This window comes from Chelmon rostratus, chromosome 10 (assembly GCF_017976325.1).
Source record: "Chelmon rostratus isolate fCheRos1 chromosome 10, fCheRos1.pri, whole genome shotgun sequence".
Classification (NCBI taxonomy): Eukaryota; Metazoa; Chordata; class Actinopteri; order Chaetodontiformes; family Chaetodontidae; genus Chelmon; species Chelmon rostratus.
Genome location: NC_055667.1, coordinates 6586653 through 6610734, shown reverse-complemented (window position 1 = coordinate 6610734; position 24082 = coordinate 6586653). Strand labels below are relative to the sequence as shown.

The window sequence follows — 24082 nt, the reverse complement described above, 5'->3', positions numbered from 1 at the left end:
GGGGTGGACTGTAGTCATGGGAAAAACAACATCCCTGACCCTGACACATCATAACACAGTCCAAAGCAACAGCACCACACACTACAGCCTCAGGTGCTGTATGGTCAGAAAGTTGAGTCATTAGCCCGCCGACAAGGTGGCAGCTTTTCTGACTGCAAGTTAACCCAATACACTTCAACGCTATTCAGTAACTCAGCAAGTTAAAATTCTGCTGGATCACATGTAAGAATTCAATATTTGACTGGAAGTAACTACAGTGTATTCACAATCAGCTGTTTCTGTTGCTGGGACACTGTGTAAAACACAAAAAAGCTGAATGTGATCATTTGCTAATCCTTTTTGACATACACTCAATTCAAAACAGTAAAAAGACAATACATTTACTGTTTGACCTCATCGGCTTTGTTGATTTTTGTAAATATCTGCTTATTCTCAATCTGATGCAGCAACATGTTCCAAACAAGTTGGGACAGGAGCAACTAAAGACTGAGAAATAAGTGGAACTCCAAAAACACCTGTTTGGATCATTCCACAGGTAAACAGGTTGATTGGTAACAGGTGATAGTATCATGATTGGGTATGAAAGGAGCATCCTGGAAAGGCTCAGTCGTTCACAAGTGAGGATGGAGCGAGGTTCAACACTAAGTGAACACATGATTGTATGAAGGAGATTACTGCATGGGCTCGGGAACATGTGGTAAACACAGTTTGTTGCAAATGATTGCATTCTGCTTTTGTGTTTTCCACAGCATCCCAAAATTTTGATATTTCAGGGATGCAACTGACAGATCATCTTGAAGGATTTGTTTTTAACTTACATTACAGTAAACATCATAATAATACCTACAGGTTAACTGCTGGAACCTCACCTGAGTGACCTTCGCTTTTAGTGTAGTAAAACTTCAACCTCCTGCTAAAATGTGCCTCATGTCTGCTGATGTTCATGTTTAGTTTATTTTATTTACACAAAAGGAAATTAACAAAAAAAAGAAATAAATAGCTTCACTCATATCTGTAAACACGTCACAATGATGAAGATGTCAGGAATTTACTTAGACTAATGTTTCTCTTGTTTGAAAAACATGAGTCACAAAAACACGTCACCCTGGATAATACATAATATATTATCTGGTGGTGCACACAAAAACAGAAAATTATCATTTATTATTATTTATTGCCACATTCCTTACACATTGTGCATAACAATCACTCATCTGCCGCTCTTCCTTTCACTTCCTGCTTAGGTCAGATCAAACAAACAATGATCAGAACGTCTGAACTCAAACTTAAGTAAATCTGTAGCAAATCAAAAAGCCCAGCTGCACAAGATTATCTACATTGGTTGTCATGAAAAGCCAGATGTCCAGCATAGAAAGGGGCTAGGTAGCGTAGTAGGTAGACCTGATCGAAGGAGTTCTACATACACCAACACCAACCAGGGATTGAACTGAATCAAAACCCAGCAATAACACTGAAAGTCATGCTCTTTCACCCTCTGGTCTTTTATAACTTTCACACACCTCTCAGAGAGGTTTGCAGGCACCGTTGAACCATTTGCAAAGTAACTATAGGGTTCTCTTTAGGAAATGTCATCCACTGTGACTGAATCAAATCTGACTATGTGCAAAACGTTGTGGATAGCGTTAGCCACCGGTAGCTAGAGTAGCAGTAGGTTATTTTAGCCATGCTCCAGTCTATATACTGAGAGTGTTGAGAGCTGGTACTAAAGTGACAGCCTCTGGCAGGTTCTGGTTCTGGTCCTGACTTCCTTTACTCTGGAGAAACTTCTGCCGATGCCTCTCTTCCTGACGTTTCTTCTTCTCTTGCCGCTGCTGCTCTTTCCTCTGTTTGTTAGATACCTGGGAATGAAACAAAATGAAAGAACTCAGTAATGTCACTGGAACTGAGGTATGTTTTGACCTCATATATTTTATTTCCTGTTTGGTCAATCGCATTTGTTTGAGAGTAAAAATCCTACAGTCTGTCTGTGCACAACAGTATGAAGACTGCACATTTTATGAGTGAGGAAAATGTCCAAGTGAGTATACTAATATACTATAAAAATGGCCTTGGATTCCAATTAATGTGCAATGAGCGAGTCTACCTTTGGTTTTTGTACATTGCTGCCCTCTGCTGGCTGTTTTTGCTCTCTGCAGTCAGTGGCCACAGCTTTGCAGGCTGAGCAGGAACCTGAAGCACACTGGCCCTGGCAGGACTGGCCCAGCATGGAGCCTACAAGCCATTCAGCATTGATGGTTGCCGCACTCAGTTGGAGCAGGTTCTCCTCATCACCTGAGGCAGGAAACACACACATGAACACATAGAAAGAACCTATCAGTGTGATATGATCATTGCTGTTAAAGCCAACCAGCCGGCTTGATTACGTAACAGTCTGACATGTATATGGGATCGATGGAAAATTTAGCTGAATAGACAAGCTTGAACGCCTGATGGTTATTAAATCTGTAATAAAGTTCCTAGTCCTTCTCTTTTGCCCCGATGGTCTAATTCTTCCAGCAGCTAATGAGTCAAGCAGAACTTCTGACCCTGGATTCCTCGATTCTTGATGGAGCTCAGGATCACGTTGTCCTCCTCTGAGGCTGTGGGGGATGGGTTTTTCTGTCTGTCCCGCTGACCGTCCCCGAACTCACGCTGCTGTCCTCGTGAATTCTGCAGATTCTGAGAACAGGAAACAGCGAGAAAACATCAGAGACAATCAAAAGGTGTAACTGTTAAACATGACACGATGCACTCTTGACATCTAGAGGTAAGCTGGAATTTACTACTACTTCTACAAAAATAATAAACTTTATTTGTATCGCACTTTTCATATAAGCCTCTTAAAGTGCTTCACAACACAGAAATCACATGCACCAAGTGCACATAAAGAAAAGACCAGAACATTAATGTAAAATAAGATAGAGAATAAAATCCACTTGATTATAATAATAAAGATAAAAAAAGAAAATACTAAAAGGTTTCAGCTACTCTACGATGAGAGGAATGACTGTTCTTAAATGCTCATCCACTGTGTACTATATACCTCAATACGGAGCTGAGCAGGACTCTCAGAGTTATCTCCAGTCCGCCTCACACTATCATAATGATCTCCATAGCGGTAGGCAATGTGTAGCTCTCTGCACACCTGCTTCTCTGCACCATTTATCTGCAATGACAACACAACATATGAACTGTGCGGTGTGCCAAAAGGTGATAAATTCCGCATAATAACACTCCCTTGGATTGTGTGATGTCATTTCATCCTCTGTCTCTACCTCCCACAGTGGCGTGTTGAGCTGATGAATGACCACTTTGACCTGCTGACTGCGAGCAAAAGCCACAATAGCGTCATTGCCAGCAAACGTACCAGGCTGAGAGAGGTTGGACACTGGGTGGAAAGAAATGAAAACAATTACTCTCAAGATCTAAAACTGTGATCACACAACATTTATTCTTGAACTTCCAAGTCCACCGTCACAAATACCATATATATATTTTTTAATTTCTAAATGAATTATATAAATAGTATACAAATGTCGCTGTAATGAAATAAAACCTTTAATTAGTTGTTTTTTGGAATTAAATCAAGATGGCAGCAGTTGTCTTCAAACTTGTTAGCTTGTGACACCTTAAAACAAAGTAATGTCTATGTGCATCCCTTCATCAACAGTCACACGTCTCCCCATTGTGACCATCTAATCAAAGAGACTTTTTCAGAATTTTAGAGGCTTGAAAAGTTCAAATTAACCAGTAATTCACATGATTAGTTGGGGAAAAATACAAACACAATCTTGTTTGCAGCAGAAATATGTTTTTTTTTTTCATCACTTTTATGCAGCAATCCCTCAGATTTATATTGCAACATCTTATTAGGGGTCTCAAATCCGTATCTGTCACTCTATTGCAAACAGACCTGATGGCCACCAGGGGTCACTGCATAGTTGCTGGTCAAAATTGTCCCCCATTGAAATCAATGGACTTCCCATATATTGTAAGATGACTGAACTGTCAATTCTGAATGCGGCATTAGTATAAGTCTCCTGTATGGTTACAGTATTTTAGTATATTTCCTTTGTTGATTTATTCAGCGTCACTAACTGGGTCATTTTCTTACAGTGCTGTGCGAAGGGCACGTCATCCTCCACAAAGGGTTCAAAGTCTTGTCGATGGGACATCATATACTGAACAGTCTCCTGCCGAAGCCGCAGGTGACCCCGGGAGTGACCCTCTAACTGGTCGCCTAGAGCTCTGAACAGGCAGTTCCTGCAAGAAAAAAAGACAGTGACTAGTATGTCTTCACATGACTGCATAGAATTAAATCACTCACTTTGAAGGTTCTTGGACAAAAAAAAGGTTATGTTTAAATCAAAGGCTTATATTCCACTGATGCATTCATAAGAGTAACCATTAGCAGGCAGGTTTCTGGGTGTCTGCAATAACAGTGATTTAAGTCCTGCAAATCACAAGACTCCCTGACCTTCTGCCCTGTCGTAAAAATGATAGATGCAAGACTGGTCAATCAATTAAATTCCCAACCAGATTTTTCATTAAACTAGAGCCATAAAGACATATCTGTTGCTGTTTTCCAATCTTAAATGGCACAGTACTGCTGATGTTGTCAGTTGGAGAAGATAAATCTTGTTTCTACAAAGATGAGGACTGTCAAACTATGGCTCTAGCGACATTTCCCTGTAATAAGCAGCAGCCATGCAGCTGCACATACTTTGCAGTTGAGTTTACTGTACATTGTTATTGACTGTGGGCTGGGGAGAAGTGAGCATAGAGGTTGAAGATAACATGTTCCCCTATCAAAGAATCCTGGTCACTAATGCTGAGACAGTTGTCTCCAGTTTGAAAATAAGCTTTGCATGTGTAATGAAATTGAAGAGATGTGTGTTGCAGCGTCAGTGATGGTAAAGGACAACACAGAGGATGACAAAGCACAGCTAGACAGCACAATCCTTTCCTGGCTCTCACCCATCTCCAGGCACTTCTCTCAGTTTGAGCCCCAGCGCCTGGAGCTGATTGGAGAAACTGACAAACTCTGCTCCTTCCTCGCAATCTTGAGGCCGGTTCTTGCGGTCCTTTACGATGGCCCGGCGTGCTGCCCGCTCATCCCTCTTGCGTTCCAGTTCACTCTTCTTGTTGCTCCGTACAGGTTTCGGAGTCTGTTTCCTTGACATTTTGGCAACGGCTGTTTCTGCGGGCCAACAACACCCAAGTATGTCTCCTTATAGTAATGAGCTGGCACATGCATCAACCACTGCCACACATCTGGAACCTATTTAAAAAGACACAGAAGCAGAGTTGGGGGGATGGCAGGTTTGCAGACAATGTTAAGAGATACATTGTTTTCTTACAATATCCTAATATACCAAGGTTGTCACTTCAGACAGAAAATCTTCTGTGCTCCATAAGGCAATTGGACACTTTTATGCTGAGTATCTTAGTACATATAGATAATAGTTAGCAAGCCATGCGCTATACATTGTGTCTGATTCTCTAGTGCATACTGTCAAATACAAAATATAAATAATATATTAAGCAACAATGTGTTGTAGTGTCATCTAGGCTTTGATCACATTGCTATGTGCATCCACGGTGTGCTTAGAGGAGAGCATATTGTGTGAATAATAGAATAGATAAATAGTATAGCTAATCTATCCCTTAGTGAATTGTTTCGAAATGAAAAGGTCTAATACCGGTCATACCAATTCAAATCATTTAAGAGATGATTTTTTTTTTCAGATAAAATGTGATATGATCTATGCTGAAACAAAATTAACTGTGTTATTTTGACCAAACATCCTCTGTATCGTTAAAGCTAAACAGTAATTTGACAAGTTTCGCTATATATCGAGATATCTAGCTAGTGGTATTGACGACGTTAAGAACTACGTACGACCGATGTAACTATTGGCACTAAATAACGTTACTTGCTAGCCAACACAAACGGAGTATTATCATGGCTAGCTATGAAGTTAGCTAGCTAACATGAAGTTCGGCAGCTAGCCGTTAGCTAGATACCATACAACGGCTGATTATTAGCCCCAGTTACATAACAAATCATATCTTCCTGTTTGTAAGACTCATTATAAAGTAAGCAACTGGAGAACTCGACGCAGTTAATAGATTAATGCTTACCTTTAACAAGTTGCGTTCGGCAAGACAAATGTATGTTTGGTTTTTTTTATTTTTTTGGCTCAGAAGAGGAGGATACTGATTGTCCGTTTTTGTTTACAACTGAGGTTCCGCATACGTATTTCCGTGTACGTCAAAACGTACGGAAGCGGGAATTGGCCAAACAGCAGAGGCGATTTAAAAAAAGGAATTGCGTTGGAAGCCGTAGCAGTTTTATTCAATGAACACAAAGCGTCTGTAAACACACCACCAAAGCAATTTTTATACACACGACACGAAAAAAAATGCTAAGTAGGATATTTGTACTGTCAATGAGTACACGCATGCACCATTATATAAGGATATAATTCGTAATCAATTATGCTATCGAGATGTAGATAAGATGATCTATCTATCGACCTATCTATTGATCTATTCATCTGAAAATTGTGACAAGTCAAAAAGTTGTGAGTCATTTTTATTATTGCAGACTGTGATTCAGGACAAAGTAGGAGGTTGAGTAAAGAAATTTTGCTTCTGAAAAATCCCTCCACCTTCTGCTCTCCTCAGCTCTTAGAAAATCTACTCACCACCAACTCCTTCTGATGATGACTCCACACAGTTGGTGAAAATAATGCGGGGGAGGAGTGGGCTGAGAAGCAATAAACAGGATGTTTGCAATGTAAAAAGACCAGCAGACACACTGAGACAAAAAAAACATAGCCTCAAGACATAAAACTGCATCAGAAAACAGAAGGAAGCAGTAATACAATTCAATTTCCTAAAAGTGGAAAAAAATCACACAAATTTGTACCAAACCAGATGGCGTGAAGGAAACAGGACATACATCTGCAGATGTAAGTTGGTGAGTGGTTTGCTATAGACCTCAGTGAGTGATGGCACAGTGTGTGCACAGATGTAATGGCCTGAAGGCTATCCAAGCATTTGTACATGTGCAGCAATCAGCGTCAGTCACCTGAGTGGAACAGAGGAGCAGTCAGCCAAGCATGGACAGCAAATCATTTATGCTGTATCTATGTGCGTGTGCTGTATGTTTGTGTGTGTGTGTGTGTGTGTGTGTGTGTGTGTATGAGTCAGTCCAACAGGGCACATTAAATCATTGCACTATAGGAAAACAGTACATTATGTCAAAGAAAGTGCCTCTCAATTGATTTCACAATGTTTTATTTAGAACAATTAAGATAAGATCCTTTATTAATCCAACAGTGGGGTAATGTGCAGTGTTAAAGCAGCAAAGAAGATAGAAGCATCAGTAAAAAGAAAAAAAAACAAGACCAAAATATGATATATAAGCAAACAATACAATGAGTAAAACAGACAATGGTCTAATTCACATTATTGGACATAGGAAATGTGATATAAACAGTTTAGAATACACTGATTTTGCACAAGAGTGGGTTTGTCAGTTGCAGTGTTGACTGACTATAATAGAGGTGAATGGTATAGTTGTGGAAAATGTGTAAAAAAGGCAACAGTAACATATCTTTGCAGAAACAAGGTCATTTGATTCCTGAGGCCTTTCACATGTTAATAACTTTGCTTCTAATGTCTATAATTCATGCATTAAAGTGCAGATGACTGGCTGACCACTTTTATAGCTGAAAAATGCTGCTAACTCGTATTCAACTGAGATTGTAGTTGCACTGCATAGTTGCATTTGCTCAGGTTTCAAGTCCATTTGCTATTAAATGTTTACATTATCCCCATTCTACCCCCTGTAGATTTTAATTAGAGTCTACTGCACGGGTGCCCAGCTTGGCTGTGCTTCCTCACTGGGGGAGGTCGAAATGAAGTAACACCAGCAGTGTGCCTGTGGGTGACGACGTCAGGTGTTTTGGAGTTGGTACCAGCAGACAGCACTTTATGAAGAATACCGTGGCCTGGTTATCGATTGTTTCATCGCAGTGTTTCCATTTTATTAGCTGGTGTCACATGCATGTAATGCCTGTTGTAATGCGCAGGTCATGTCATGGTGTTTATAGCAATTCAGAAAATGTATTGCAGTAAAGCAGCTGTTAATGCAGGCTGCTGTACGGTTGCTGTCCATGGTGCTGAAACTGTGTTTATCACTGGCCTTTGTAGCGATTACACAGGTGAAAAGAAACATTTCACCACCAGCCTGCTGTTAGATTAGATCAGTGGAGGCCGACTGGTTTAATTTTTGATACATTTGGGAACTAATGGCCTGTACTTTAACTTGACATCTCTCCTCAGGTCCAGAATTTATTGGATGGTTTAGTCTGAATAAGCAATGTTTATATGAGACTGCAGGGAGAGAATAGATGCACTGGTTTGTAGTGTCCAAAAGTTTAAACTGACACATCCACATTAGATATTGTACTTTTTATACACTGTTGCTTTCAAGATCACTTTATTATGTTACCTCAGTGGGCTTGGTCTAATAGTTGTCACAAGATGATCTTTGCATTGTTTCACTTTGATGAGAGAGACTCAAAGTATTTGTATAATGTTTGGCAAGTTTGGATGAAAATGATGCCAGACAATTGTCACCCCTGTGGCTGCTGAAAGGAACTGTCAGGATGCTATTCCAACAGGGTTGGAATGTAAAAGTTGTATGATTATTCTTTTTTTAAATCGGGGACTTACTTTGGACATTAAACATGCAGGATAGTGGGAGTACAAACGTCAGGGATGGCGCAGAATGAGAGACTGAAGAGCTGCAATGTCTGGAAGAGAAACAGAAAGCAAGGGCGTCTGCGTGCATGCGTGTGTCTGTGTGTGAGTGTGACCGAGTGGCGGAATTGAGGGATAAAAAGGGGTTAAGCCTCCGGAGGATGAAGGAGGTAAAATCGTCATGAAGCGTGCCATTCTTGAAACCGGCTCCAGTGCATCCGCAGGTACCCGCTATAAATAATGAGCCTATAGGCTGATGCCATAAAGGCAGTTTGCAGTTCTTCCCTCTCCGCCCACAATACTCTCTCTCTCTTTCTCTCTCTCTCTCTAACACACACACACACACACACACACACACACACACGCACATAGGGGGCGCGCACACGCACAGACACACGCACCCTCACGCGCACATGTGGTGGGAGTGGATGCTCGTGTAGCTGCTGGGAGCCAGGATGGGATAATCATGCGTGTCTGGCTCCGGGCGTTGATGCAGCTGCGGGATCCGGACTGGACTCGGGGCGCAGGGTGGGTCTAGTTCCCGACTGGAACTAGCTGGACCTCATGTCGATGTTATCAGGCATTCCGAGAAAGACGAGGGCGATGGCCGAGAGAGGAGCTGGTGCAGCTCTTTGAAGCGTCCAGGCGAGAGAAATCGACCGTTTTCGCCGATGGAGGAGAGAATACGCCGGCATTGAAGCGCAGCCGGTCTGGGATAACTTGGAAAAGGAGGAGAGAGGATACCGAGGCGCCTTTTTAGATGACATCGAGGGAGTCCTTCACTTGTTTTCTTCATGTTTTTTTAAACCTGGATAGAGCTAGACACGCACCTGGGAGAACGGATCACTTTTGCATCGGTAATTAGGAGAGGACTGCCTCCTTGGGGCGAGCGGCAGCCGCATCCGACCGACCGGGGGGGGGGGATACTTGGATGGAGAGAGGGCGCAGTGAGGGCTGAGAGAGCGGCTTGCCGTGTGTGTGTGTGTGTGTGTGTGTGTGTAGGAGGGGACGGAGGGAGACCGGGCAGTTTGAAGGGACGGGGAGCCAGGAGCGGCGCGGCGGCTCCATGAGCGGCTCCTGCCGGGACAGAGCGCCCAGAGCCCAGCCGGAGCGTCACCCCCGCCGCGGGTAGAATCCCCGGCCACAGGACGGCGGCCAGTTTGGAAGTTTTGATGCATATGATCACAACCACCATGATTTTTATGATTCTTGGTGCTTCAGTTGTAATGGTAAGACATCTCCACCTCCCTCAGCCACAATGAGGTTTCTAATTTACTCACCGAGGCTAATATTTGATCAGATGAGTACAAATGTGCCATACACGTAGATTGCCACATTTTGCGAGGAATGCCTCATACAGCAGGCCTATCAATGACATGTGGAAGTAGGTTAGCCCACCTATAATTACCTGCTGTCATAAATAAATAATCTAAGTCCGTTTTGAGGCAAGAGTCCCCCCTCTTAGAATCGGGAGGATCTGCCAAGGCTATTTTCTCTCCTTTTCTTTCCGATCCCGACTGTTGTTATTTCTCCTGGTACCATAGCCTAATGAAAAGCATCCCTCGCTGTCTGTAGGAATAGCCTAGCCGATTGCCTGACATGTCCCAGCTGACTCGCATGGTTCTTTGCAGGCGATAGCCTGTTTAATGGACATGAACGCACTACTGGATCGCTTTCACAACTACATCTTACCGCATCTACGAGGGGAGGATCGCGTCTGTCACTGCAACTGTGGAAGGTAAATGCCATCGTCCTCGCACAACATTTGGGATAAACATGGTGGTGTGTGTGCGCTTTTTCTGAGCCGTCAATTCTTAATTGCCGAAGAGGCCTCGAAGATTTCTGGCGGTGAAGCCCCCGCAGAGCCAACCTGCTATCAGCCAGTCTGGGCTCTTACATAGCGGCGGATGTTTTCATACACCTTTTTTTTTTTTTACAATCGTTATTCGCTCCAACATAAAAAGCCGAACACACGTCCGGTCGCGGCGTGTTTTCTTTTGGTTTGTTTGTCTTCTGTGCACATAGATCTGCCGCGAGGGTTTCGGCGTTGCTGCATACACGAAGGTGTGTGTCGGAGCCATAAATAGGTAATGAACTGTGAGCAATATAAGGCCGTTCAAAAACAATCCGAGCATCAAGTGCGCTGCGCGATTCACGCAGGCCTGCAAGGTGCACATCTACACCTGCGGGGCCAATTGTGAACACATGAGCGTTGGAGTGAAGGGGTTACGGCTGGAGAAGTGCTGTGGAGCTGAGGGTGCTGGCTGGCTCATCAGCCTACCTGCTGTTTGCTGTCACAGAGAGAGCAGGTTTGAAGTGGAGGGGGGCAGCAGCAGCAGCAGCAAGACACTCATTAATAAATTAATTCGGATTTAAGCAGCATAATTATGCATTTTCCATCAACAGTAAGCAAGTCGTACAGCAGGCTGTAGGCTGTGTGGATGAGCAGAGACACAAGTGGGCCTGTTTTTTTTTAATGGTCTTGAGCCTACAGTTCCAGAGGGTATGGCAACAGAGTTGGATCAAGATTTAAAGTCCTTTTATCCAATAGATTCACTACAACGTTGTCCTCAGTTATCAGATCCCGGGTGACTCCTGATTTCCTGCAGGCAACCTATAGCCACAGCCACGAAGGCAGATCAGGGAAATGTCACCACTCACGTTGCTGCAAGCTGAGCAGATGCACATTAAAACAAAACAGCAGTGTATACTGTGCACACTGCAGTGAGGGGGTTGATGTACAAGCAGTTCATTAGCAGCATTAAGAGGCCACTTCCTACCCTGTGTGTTTTTTTTAGCCTGTAAATCCAGAAATGGGTCATCATCAGGTGCTATTAGATTATGCTTGTCAGGGAGGGATAATCTGAGTCAAAGTTTGGAGAGGCTTCTCGCACACTGACGCATGTGATGCGATGTGGACTAATCAAGACAAGAAATGTGTTTGGAGAAAGGATTTGCGATGAGATGATGTATCGCTGAAATATAATATTTTGACAATTGTGTCATCCTTCATGCTGCTAAAGGGGGCCTGGTTATGAGCGCCAGAAGGATTTTTAGAAAATAAGATCACATCAGCAGCATCAAGCAGTGATTTCTATTTTTATGTGTCAAAATTATAATCTTTTCTCCAAGTGTTTGTCAATGCATAGGCACTGATAAAACTTCAGTCTACTGTACCCAGTGTCTTTGATTGACCTGGAAACACCCCCTAAATGAGAGCCAGGCCTTTTTTTTTTTTTTTTTTGCTAACATAAACAGCAGAAACCGAGGATAGGTGAATAAACGGAGCAGACCTGAACTTCACTCGCCTGCCCTTCCATCCGTCAGGCATGGAGGTGTCGTGACGCCCACAGCGCTCACCTTATCAGGCTTGAGGACACAGCCAGTGTCATTTTATTTGGCAGCCTCTGTGCTCTGATTTGGATGTAGTTGTACCTTCTGTGACGGGCCGAAGCCTGGCCTACAATAGCTACCTCTGTGGTGGGGAAGGAGAGATTGTGGGAAGTGGGGGTGTGTGTGCTGCTGGGTGCATCCTGCTGTTGTGAGAGAGGCTGTCCTAAGATTATTTTAATGCTCTTATTGTGGCATTTTCACCCTAAATCTTAAAAAATAAAAAATAAAACTAATACTTTAATTTGCAGGGGGCAGGAATAGGACTCACAGTAAATCAGATTAAAGGTATACAGGCAGCATAAAATTAACCTTTATTGCATTTACATGGGCAAAAGCCTTCTTCAGGGAAGAGAAAGAGACCTGGAGGAAGATTCTGGCTCGTCTTTACACGTAGCTTTGTTTTTTTGAGAAAATGTTTCTGTGTTAATGGACCTCGGTGGCTGTACGGCTCAAGTCAGTGAGGTCCAACAGGGGGTTTGATCCCCCACATGGCGCTACTGCATCAGTAAGATACTTAAGGTACTAATCTGCAAGATGTGTTTTTCTTCTCCATATTCAGTCCTAAGTGCTGTGGTTTTTCTACACTGCACTTCCCAGACATCATCTGTCAATCAAACTGCATGAGTGCATTTCCTGTTAATGAAGTTGCGTTTACGTAGGTGGAGATTCTTTCTTTGTCCCAAGATGCTCATGATGCTCACTTCTTTCTCAATTTATGCCAGACAAGTTGGAAAGAGCAGTAAAACTTCCAGTTAAGTTCCAGTGCATCATAGCAATAAAGACCCAATAGACACTGGGTGTTAAGCCTCGCAGCTTCCATTAAGTGCAGGTGTTATATCAGCAGATGTGTGCATTAATCTGGCAGGGAGCATGTTACAAAAGATGCTATAATGTTGCATTGCAGGAAATGTAGAATCTGGTGTTTTTGGCACTTGAGCCTTACAAGAGACTAAAAGTCAGGATATCTCAATCTGCTGCCTCAATCCTGACTCTCTGTTTAAATTTGTCTCTCGCATGTCCTTCAAACTTATAGAAGCGCAGTAGTAAATTGCTAGAGGACTCTTTGTAAAACGTCCCAATGGTCTTTAAAAAACTGCATCAGTCCAGAAGTGTTATCAGTGTAATTTCTCAATGTGTGTGAGCAGAGGTGTGCATCTGTACTCACCTCCAGCAGTTAAATCTCTCAGCTCCCACTGTGTTCCCTTACAGTGTCTGTCAGACAACTCGCTGCGTTGTCAGATTGGAAAAAGCCTTCATCCCCTCTCAGGAGGGCAGGTAGTACCAGTATAATTTCATATCAAGTGGATGTATCTGGTTTACAGTGGAGTGGAGTCAACACTGGACAATGTGGCAAAGTTAAATGTAAGGAAGTGGATGATTGCTGATCGGTAGCTGTTAAGACAGCTGAGCTGTAGGTGGCATGTGTTATCATGCCTCAGCTGTAATGCAACAGAGTGATGCATTCACTGATCTACTACAAACACTGTCAGCCCAACATTTCAATACTCTTCACCACAGTCCTTTGTTGGATTTGTGGAAAAACAATTAAAATAGGATTCATATCTTTAATACTTGGAACAAATTTAGAAACTTTCTCATCAGAACGTGTTTGGCTTGAGAATATTTTTCCAAAATGATATGAAAAAGATGAAGCCCACTTGAACAGAATAAAGGCTACTTATAAGAGATCACAAGAAGTGCTTGCTGGATTTTGGATGATGTATTTGTCTTGGGCAGATTTTATTTATGAAGGTTTTTACTGATTTTAACAGTGGATATGGGAGTGAAAGCCTTGCTAAAAACCATAACAATAGGCAGCAAAGGAGCTAGCAGAGTGTCGCTTATTCTGTGAGTCAGTTGCCTTAAACTCGGATAAAGTGCAGCCTGGGGACACCCAGGGGTCCTTGAGAGGGCTTCATGGGGTGTGCAGCAAAGTGCAGATTAAAATTTGGATAGAAATCTCTAGACATCATCCAAGTTAGAATGGGTATTCCACATAGAGAGTAGACAGGTGCATACAGTATATATATATATATATATATATATATATATATATATATATATATATATATATATATATATATATATATATATATATATATATATGTTTGTGTGTGTGTATACAGATCCATCAGCACAGGATTCGAGGGCTTACTATATAGCTTGATGAGTGTGAAAATAAGAATCACATGTGATGACCTCTATAGTTGTCGGATCTAAAACCAGTCTTATACAGAGCCCTCCACCACCATCATCCACACACCAAATGAAGGAAATAATATCTATTCAACAAATGGTGTTCATCCCTCTGTCCCTCGGCAGCCGGAAATTTTACTTTATTTCGGCTTTTCCTTTCATTTGTCACCCATCTCTTTGTCTTTGAGATGACTAAGAAATGTTTGTTTGTGTCTTTCATTCACAAGATTATATGTTGGTTTGCATATACTGTATCTAACACTTCCATCCCCTCTTTGTCCTGGCCCCAGGCATCATGTCCACTATGTAATCCCATACGATGGGGACCATTCCTTGGTGGACTCATCAGAGAACTACTTTGTGAGTGACAGTGTGACCAAGCAGGAGATGGACTTGATGCTGGGGCTGCTGCTTGGCTTCTGCATCAGCTGGCTGCTGCTGTGGCTGGACGGAGTCCTACACTGTGCCGTCAGGGCCTGGAGGGCGAGCCGCTACTACGGTAAGCCGGACATCATCTGCAGGTCTGCTGCAGATACACATGAACACAACTCAAACAAGAGCTCAGCGAGCCCTAGCATATCTGATTTTTTTATGCTTTTTCTACTCACTTCAGCTGTGAGCGCTGAGGTGTGAATGCATTGCTGCATGACAGGAAATAACATGTCACAGCATGTTCACAGGAACAGAAACTTAAATAATCTTGATTTCACAGGAGAAGCAACAAAGTATCTATAATTTAAAGCCGGATTTATGGTGGCAAATATTTGCAAAAGGCTTGCCTGCAGAAATGCTGTAAATGTGCTCTGTATCCGTCCACCACGAATCTGCATGTGCAAGAGCTTGCCAGGTTAACGCAGCAGTTGGTGGAGCTCTGGTTAATGACCTTCCCCCCATTGCTTGGCCCATTTTTGGCTCTTCTCACTGATTTTTTTCTCAGTTTACTGCGACCTCTTGGAAAATCACAGCTAAACCTTCCAACTGTGTGATGACTCAGACGTCGGCTATCAGTTGAGGTAAAATTATTTTTAAATGGCTGTCTTCTTTTTCTGGACAGCTGAAATACCTCAAATATTATTTCACTGATAATCCTCTTGATTTGTTTTCAGGAAACAACGGTCATATCGTAATGTAATGGCACCATCACTATGTGTAATTAATGTATTCTAAACTCATTATTTGGGGGAAAAAAATTTAAAGTCAACAAAAAATCAAACCTTAATGAGAACTGTGGCACTATAGACTCTCAAAAAGATAAATGTGATAGAACAGAAGAAATAGGATAGAGAATATGATGCTAAAAGCAACACTTTGTAGAAATAGGTTTTAAGTGAAAAAAACTAATCAAAGCAAACAAAATAATTGAATTATGCATATTTGCTCTCTTCTGCTTGCGATTCCCACTGAATTCCCCACAAATACTTGCTTCAATATATCATTCTTGAATTCACTTCAATTCACCTGACTGCACTGCGCTCTAGCAGGTCCTTCAATATTAGCCTGTTAGCTAAAACGTCATGTTAGCATTGGACTAAACAGAAAATGATGATGTCCTTGTGACAGCTGATGTCAAACAAAATCACCTCTCAGTATGTTTGATTGAATCACTTTTCAGTGATGGTTTGAATTAAATATCCAACATGTAGCGTTTCAGGTCTGACAGAATCGGCTCTGCTAACTGTGGCGTCTGTGCACCGCTGTAATATGCTAAGTTAAACCTTTAATGGTCTCACTGGAGACACTGCAAGAGCAAAATAGCAAAGCAATGCAGTAAAGTGAAATAGAATATTAATAGGAATTGAAATAATGCAGATGATGCAACCCTCAATTAGCACTCGGTTGAGTTAAACCTCAATGGGAGGACGAAAAAAAACCCAGCTCTGCAGGGTGCAAGTTAGCTAACGGGCAAAATGACAATTCCCTCGCTTTATTTTCAGAATCATAGCATTCATTGTTATATAACTTCCTTTTGTCTTAATTTTAGGCAAGCAATGTTTGAAATTTGGAGGTTTACTAAGCATGAGGGTATGTTAATAATAAAGAATGAACTTTTATATATCACTTTTATAAAAAAAAGACATTACAGAGTAGTTTACAGTGTAAAGGCAATGATAAAACTGTTTATAATTAAATGTATAAAAATATATAAGCTCTGAAACAGAATTATTATATATTAGAATTATAACTACAAAGCAGTACAAATACAATAATTTTGCAAGCCTGAGATCCTCTGGCATGGACGTTCTTAGCTGTTGGGGGTTGAACAGTAAACATAAGTCCCCCATGATGATGATGAGAGACTACAATCACTAGAAAGGCCTTGAAAGAGGATCTCAAACAGCAATCAGGGCTCACTTGGGGTTAACAAATCACACCAATAAGCTTTAAAATCAATTCTACCATTGACAGGCAGTCTGAAGGGAGGCAAGCATTTAGGTAATGTGCTCACTTCTCTTGCAGAGTGTGATTAGCCTGGGAGCAGTGTTCTGTATTTACTGTTGTATGTATGTTGATGTTTCTCCTGCTAAGACCACAAGTGTGTCACAGCAATCAAGCCCGGAGGAGATAAAAACATGAATGACTTCTCCAGGGCAGCAAATATAAGACAAAACTCTTGGTATAGCGATGTGCCCCAGTTAAATAAAACACCACCACTAATAATGAGACCAGGAGGGATATCTGTCTGTTTAAAATGTTTGGAAATCCTGCTCTTATTATAAAGGACATGCCATAATGCAGGATACTTCTATCTTACAAAGCTTTATTGGACTTTAGATATCTGTCAGCTATGTCATACCCCAAGGAGTGCATATTAATAGACAATAATCAGGGACCCAAGATAGACCCTTGGGGGACTCAATAGAAGGAAGATATTTTATTAGGTATGAAGTAAACCAGTCCTGCACCACATCAGTGTTGCCAACAAAGCTTTTCAGAGAATTGATTCAAACATGGAGGTCCATGCTGTCAAAGGCTGAGCTAAAGTCAAGGAGAACTCAAACCATTATTTCAAGTGCTGCGACTTCCCGGTGTCGCTGCTTGGTTGCCTGGCAGCCTCACAGTAACCGCAGGACACCAGTCACTGCACCTGGAAACAGTTTCAGGATTTCGGGCCCTTTCTTTGGTCATAAAGATGTACACATGTGTTAAATAGGTCTTTTGCACAGCAGACATCTTGACCCAGGTGTTACTGATAACATTAGCAATGGCTCTGTTCTATTCAAGCTACTAGAAGTCATGGTAGTGTGACAGTGAACCAGCATACACCCTGAGACCAGTGCACCTACATGGAATTCAACCATCATTAATTTAGATATTTCCACCGTTGCTTTGCTCACCACCCATTGAGGTTTGAAGGCCACACAGGTGTTTCCAGCTAGTCTCGCCGATTAGACCTCAGGTTGAAGGTGGGCAGAGCAATGCTCGAGTTTACACGATGCCATCAGACTTCATAAATTAAAAATAATGGCTGTGCTCCATTTGTCTGTGCTGCTTACGTAAAGGGAAGGGTGGGAAAACCTGCTTAAATGGATTGCATGCAGCATCTGAGACAGCAGGTATGAAAAAATGAATCTTGTCACAGCTTTTAAGTGTTGGCAGAGACAGCACAGTTCCTTTTCCACTCAAATTTAGCCAAGACAAGCCACCTGAAATATGTGTGTATTGTTTACGATGCACATGGTATTTTGTTTTCCTGCCGAACAGAGCTGTCGATTCAAGTCGGCATGCGTCATTTGCAAGCCTAATTGAAATGGAGTAGAACCCACACCCTACCAGCACAAACCAGGGATGCGCTGATCAGGTTTTGTCGTGCACCCGGTGGTAAAGATATATTTGTCCCGTCCAACAAAGCTAACAGGAGGGCCAGGAGGATGTTGGTCAAGCTCAGTCTGTACACGCCAACACAGTCCTAAACCAGCCCAAATGATTAAAATCACGTTGACCATGAGTGTGCAGGGCCTTGAACTCATGATACTCCTTTTGCCTCAAGAGTAATTGTATGCCCCAGAAATGTCTGCGTGTCAAGCCCAGTCATTGAGAACACTGTGACTGCACAGTGCTTCAGTAGATAGCACTGTCACGTCACTGTAGCAGGGTCCTGGTTTGAACCCTGTAACTGTTTGCATGGTTTTCCTGCTTTAGTCCAAAGGCAGTTCAGGTCAAATGGAAACAATATTGCATCCACAGTAAATTAAAACCACAAAAACATGGGACTACGAAGAAATTAATTTACAACCACTGAACATGATTACATGTTTAAGCGCCATAAAGTGTCTTGATGTGGGGATGTATACATTGCATATAAGTGCACAGCGCATCAGGTCACATTACAGTGAAGATCGCATAAATTAAGGTGAACTGCTATCTTAAAATTCATTGTCTAATGTGGAAACCAGGCCATGCTGTTATTTGTTTTAAACAAGCATTGCTTTTGCACAATAACCAATACAATACATATACGAATATGCATACACAAGTTACCAAGACTGGTCCAACCCAGGCTTGAGAAACAGAGCTTGAGGATGACTTCACTCCCACCATCTGCTGCGCTGTAGTGAAAGCTACATTCCCACAGACCATGTGTTTAGATCCAAATGAGTGCGATAGTTGCTCCTTAATTTCCTGTCTCCTGTCTCTGAAAGATCTGTTTAATGTCTCTCGCCATCTCCTACTGCCAGATGACGGATGCATGTTACTTCAGCAGAAGAAAAGGAGTGTGGCAGGTGTACAAGACAGAACATTTAGTGCACAGTTCACCAACACCGTTCGTGTGTTTGCGCAGACATGAGCACAGAAAAATAAAAGGCTTTCAGCAACGTTAAAGCCAAGCAGCTATTCGACACACCTGTGAAATCATGACATGGCAGCATGAAATCCGTCATAGTCTGGCGCTCTGCTGAAGACACACCAACGCTGGCAGGTGCTCACCAATGAGCTGAGCATTAGCATCCTGGATTACAGTGTGGTAGTTTCTCACGGTCGTGGTGGTTTCACAGGCTTTTCCACCCAGCTAGGATCAGATGCCAACAAAGTTTCATTTGGCACAAATTATCTTAATTTTGAGATACTTTATATTCCAACAAAGCTTTTAAAAACAGGATTTGGAGGAACTCAGGCTGAATATTGTCTGCTCTTTACAACACTCAGTGTCAGAGCAGGCCTGTATTGTGGAGGTGGCCTGGATCCTCAGTTTTAAGGATAATGCTAAAGTAGGGGATATATGACCTGGATACTTGGACCGGCATGGAAAAGCTCCTCAGGCAGGGTGGGAAAGTAACCAGCAGCAACCAAAAGACAACGGTTAATACTAAAAGTTATTTGCAATCTAATCAAAAGTGCACTAATATTAGTTTTTAGGATAGAAAAGATCACAATATACTTGGATTTTTTCAGTGTTTTAGAAGCTGCTATAATAAACAATAAGGGGCTTGAACTGCACAAGCACTGCTTTGCAGAGAGGCGTGGAAGGTTGTGCAGCAGTGAGTGAGAACGCTGTTTTCTCCAGTGCATACAGCAGTGTAAAATACATCATCATAAAAAAAAAAACACCACCCAGTGAGGAAGGAACATTCATATTCATTAGGAGCAGTTATAGAGTGGGGGATATAGGCATCCTCTCTTGTACTGGGAGGGAATGCCCCTTGCTTCTGCGTGTGTGTGTGTCGACTGTGACGTTGATGCTAGGTCAGACTCGTTTAGCCTCCCCGAGATGGGGAGTGAAGGTGAGGCTGACAGAACGGGGAAAGGTGTGTGTGCGTGTGTGTGTGTGTGTGTTATAGATGCAGGATGGAGATGCTGTCACATCCCCACCCCCACTTACACACACACACACACACACACACACACACACACTCTCTCTCTCCTCCAGAGCTATAAATAGAATGAGAGAGAGCAGCTGGAATGGCAAGTGAGAAACACACACACACACACACACACACACAGACAAGGCATTGAGATTCACATTGATTCCCATTGCTCCCCCTTCTTCTAATTCTATCTCTAGCTCCTCCTCCTCCCCTCCCTCTTCACTTATTGAATCTACTCCTGGCCATTTCCTTTACAATGCTTCCTGCTGCAACTACTTTTTTTCCTGGTATCACTGCTGTGCTGCGAATATCTGATACCGGAGTGTCTTTTGAAAGAGAAAGCCAGAAATTGTCTCAAAAATGGAGAAAGTGATGACCCGGCGCTTAGCATTAACCTGCCTCACACTACCATCTCCCCGAATATAGCATAACAATTGTGCGTTCACTTCCCATTTTCTGCCTTGCATTATCATGTCTCCAGACTCCATCCCTTTCTCCATCTCCATCTCCATCCTTTTATTCAAATGAGAGGAACCTGTCTTGTTGCCCCCTTTCCTTTGGATACCCTTCAGAGCAGTCCTTGTGGACAGCATACCCATTCAAGGCTATAAATAACTCACTCTCTCTCTCCCTCCATCCAACACCTCACCCGCCTCCTCCCCAACTCCACCGCCACTACCACCACCACCCCTCCTCTCGCTCATCCTCTAGAAGGGCCATTTGCTACTGGGTTTTCTTTCTGGGGCTCTCCCCTCCTTCTCTTCCTGCTGTCTCTGTGGACCTCGCTCCGCCTCGCCGGCTCCAGTTTATAACCTGACAAGCACGAATGTCTGCTCCGCCATCCCCCTCTTCACGTTGTACACCTCACATTCATGAAACCCCACTCTGTTTCCAGACGGTCAATGAATTCACGGCAGGTCGACCTTTCTATTAGAACGCCTGTGTAATCGGTATGTGCGGCATGGTGGCTGCTAATTGGCCAAAGACAGGAAGACACATTCGGTGCCGTGTAAGAAAAGGGGGTCAGTCTTAATCTCATCTGTAAAAGCTTTTTGACCGTAGAGAAACAAACTAGGACACATGTCACATGTGCAACAGCCCAAACACAAATGTGAAAAATCAAGGGCAACGCCACGGTGCACTTGAAGAGATTGATGCCATTGACCATTCTCATCCAATTTTTCAATGCTCCAATCTTTTAGCTGGGCTCTGTCGCTCTGCCCTCACTGTAAAAAGCTCGGCCCTACTCCCCAGAATTAAACGTAGTTAGAGCTATGAGGAAGATGGCGGGTAAAGGACATATAAAACACCAGCTTGTCTGTTTGAAGCTCATAACTCACTTTTATGCTGCACGCTACAGAGATACAAGAACCTTACTGCACGTGATTCAGGGTCATTGTTTGGTTTAACTGGCCCAGCTCTGAAAACGCTAAATGTCACAGGGAAGATGTGATTTTCAGATACACAACCTGCATTTTTAAGGTTGATTGTTTTTGGGTTTGACTATTAAAATATACATTCAACATTTCCTTCAGAATAATATTCTTTACATCTGAAAAGCACTGAAACAGAGCATGACAATGAAGAAAAAGGACTCAAAATGACAAGCCAGTTTCAGTGGCCCTAAATCCATACGTACAATTTTAGAGGAGAAAATGCGTGTTGACATTAGCACTGAAAAGGACAGTTCACAGCACAGAGATCAGCCCTCTGTGTTGCTGGTTGTTATGTCTTGTCTGCCTCTAACTGGATTTAGAGGCAGAAAACCAGGCTAAGAGGGATTTCACACCATTGTGTGCCTTGATCTCATGAGTGTGTCGTCTAGCCGTGCCGTCCTCCAAAGCCTGCATTCAGTTGTCTTTGCTCAAGTCTGCGCAACTACAAAAGCAACACAATGTTGATTAAAGACTCGTTCCAATGAAAATCAAGTTTTTGTGTGTGTTAGTGTGTCCGTGGGATGTTTTTTATTTGCTACAAGACAAATCAGGAGCAGAATAAGCAGTCAACATCATGGCTGAGCAGTTCCACTTCGGATTGTTGGATTGTGTTATTCTTTAACAAAACCAACAACAAAAAAATCACCTTACTCTTAAAAACATACAGGACTCATGACTTCATTATTTCTATAATCCTGGCTTTGGCACTGACTCTTTTTTCATTGCAATTCTCTAAAAACTCTTGAAACTGAAGCTCTTTATAATGAAATCAATATGTTTCAGGTTTCATCCCTGCTTTGTTGTTTTTAGTTTTTGGTTTTAGGAGTATATTTTACCCTTAAGGCTCATAATTTTGCATTAGAACAAATTTAGGGGAACGACTTCCAACAGGCAGCCAGTTCTTCAAATACATGATACCCCATTATACATCCATCATGGGGTCATTGCATCCATCAGCGGTGGATACAGACCGGCTAACAGTATTACAGGAAAGGCCAGCACAAGCTGTTGGCCACAGACTCACGCCCGCCTCCTCTGACCGACCTCTCTCCTCTTGTCTTCTTCCTCCAGATACCCCGTCCTGGTCATGGCTGCCCCAGTTCTGCAACCTTCGAGACCTCCGTCGCCGAGCCCAGCTCAGACAGCTGGACGACTCCAGCGGCAACATGGTCCACATCAAGCAGAAGCTCTACCACAATGGCCACCCTAGTCCCCGCCACCTCTGACTCTAAAAAACACAAAAAAGCAAACAAACAAACAAAAAAAAAACTAGACCCCCTTTCCCCAAAACCCCTCATCCCCCTTCCCAGACTGCCCCTTGGCCAACTGTTGCCTCAGAGACCCTGGAAAACTGCCCTCCCACTGTTCATAACATGGCCCCCTTAACCCCCCACGACAGGACTTTCTTTTGACTAAACCCGCCCCCTGTCAGCACTAAAAAGATCCCAAAATGGAACAAGATGACTATTTGTTGCCACTGAAATCTTGTCTTATGTCCATGTCCACCATTGTGGGAGAAGGAGGAGAAAAAGAAAACATTTTTAAGGGTGTTTTTTCTGTATAGACATTTTCTGTGTTCATTGTTAACTTGGCATGCTCTTTTAGAACAGGGTAAGATGTGGGCAGTGTATGGAACGGGGCGGCAAGACGGGTGTCAGGATATTTTTTTTCTGTATTGGGTGGGAGTGGGACTTTGTTGGTGTGGGGAGGGGTGAATGAGACTGGTGGGTGGGTGGGTTTTTGTGATGTTAGATTGCTGCTTCTGTAAATAGTTATAAATATGGGCAAGTGGGATTTAACAGTCTTTAAAATGGGGTGCGTGGGGGGATTTTTGTGTGAGTCGTTTATCAGTAGAAAACCTAGTGATGGACTGTGTGCGGAAAGATTATAAGAGTGGAACAGAGAGACGAGTCTGTTTGAAAACTGGATGTGAAACCATGTGATTTCTGCTAAAACACAGATTAATTAGCTTTGTTACTTAGTGAATTAACTGAATGTATTAATTTTTCCTGTAAATATGTGAGGGGGAGGGGAGCGTGTACGGTTGCGGTCTGGGTTCTCTTTGCTATATTATCATTCTTTAGTAGACATGGAAGGAGAAATAAATGCCAGCCAAGATGAGTCAGTTCAATACGCAAACACACAAACACACACACACGCACACACACACACACACAGCCCTCCATCTTCCCCACACTGCGCTCAACAGCACAGTTCAATTTTCTTTATCCAATTCCCTCTCACTTATCAGGAGCAACCAGCCTATCAGCAGAGGGAACCCTCACCCAGCCCCCCCCCTCGTCCTCTCCGTCCAGACATTGCTGTTGTGAGGATGAAATGTCTGTTTTATTAAAAGTGCCATTGAAGCACAACAGTGACCTCTGATGTTTGATTGTGTCATTCCAATCATATGAGCGAAGATGAGACCACGTTCTCATAGCGAGAGGTTATTTCAGAGTCGCGACAGCAGACCGATTA

General features: G+C 42.7%; 2 protein-coding genes across 2 annotated transcripts; one reads left to right on the top strand and one right to left on the bottom strand.

Annotated features, from left to right (window-relative positions):
• Positions 1–1013: 1013 nt before the first annotated feature.
• Positions 1014–6255, bottom strand: otud3 (OTU deubiquitinase 3). The gene is made up of 8 exons (XM_041946257.1): positions 6145–6255; positions 4978–5281; positions 4115–4263; positions 3276–3388; positions 3044–3166; positions 2547–2679; positions 2105–2292; positions 1014–1859 (listed from the first exon to the last, which is right to left on the bottom strand). Exons 2-8 carry the CDS (start codon positions 5181–5183, stop codon positions 1695–1697), a joined length of 1077 nt encoding a protein of 358 aa, XP_041802191.1. The 5' UTR covers positions 5184–5281; positions 6145–6255; the 3' UTR covers positions 1014–1694.
• A 3692-nt stretch (positions 6256–9947) lies between these two features.
• tmem240a (transmembrane protein 240a) lies at positions 9948–22830 on the top strand. The gene is made up of 4 exons (XM_041946640.1): positions 9948–10004; positions 10407–10513; positions 14655–14863; positions 22676–22830. The coding sequence occupies exons 1-4, from the start codon at positions 9948–9950 to the stop codon at positions 22828–22830; spliced, it is 528 nt and encodes a 175-aa protein (XP_041802574.1).
• Positions 22831–24082: the final 1252 nt, after the last annotated feature.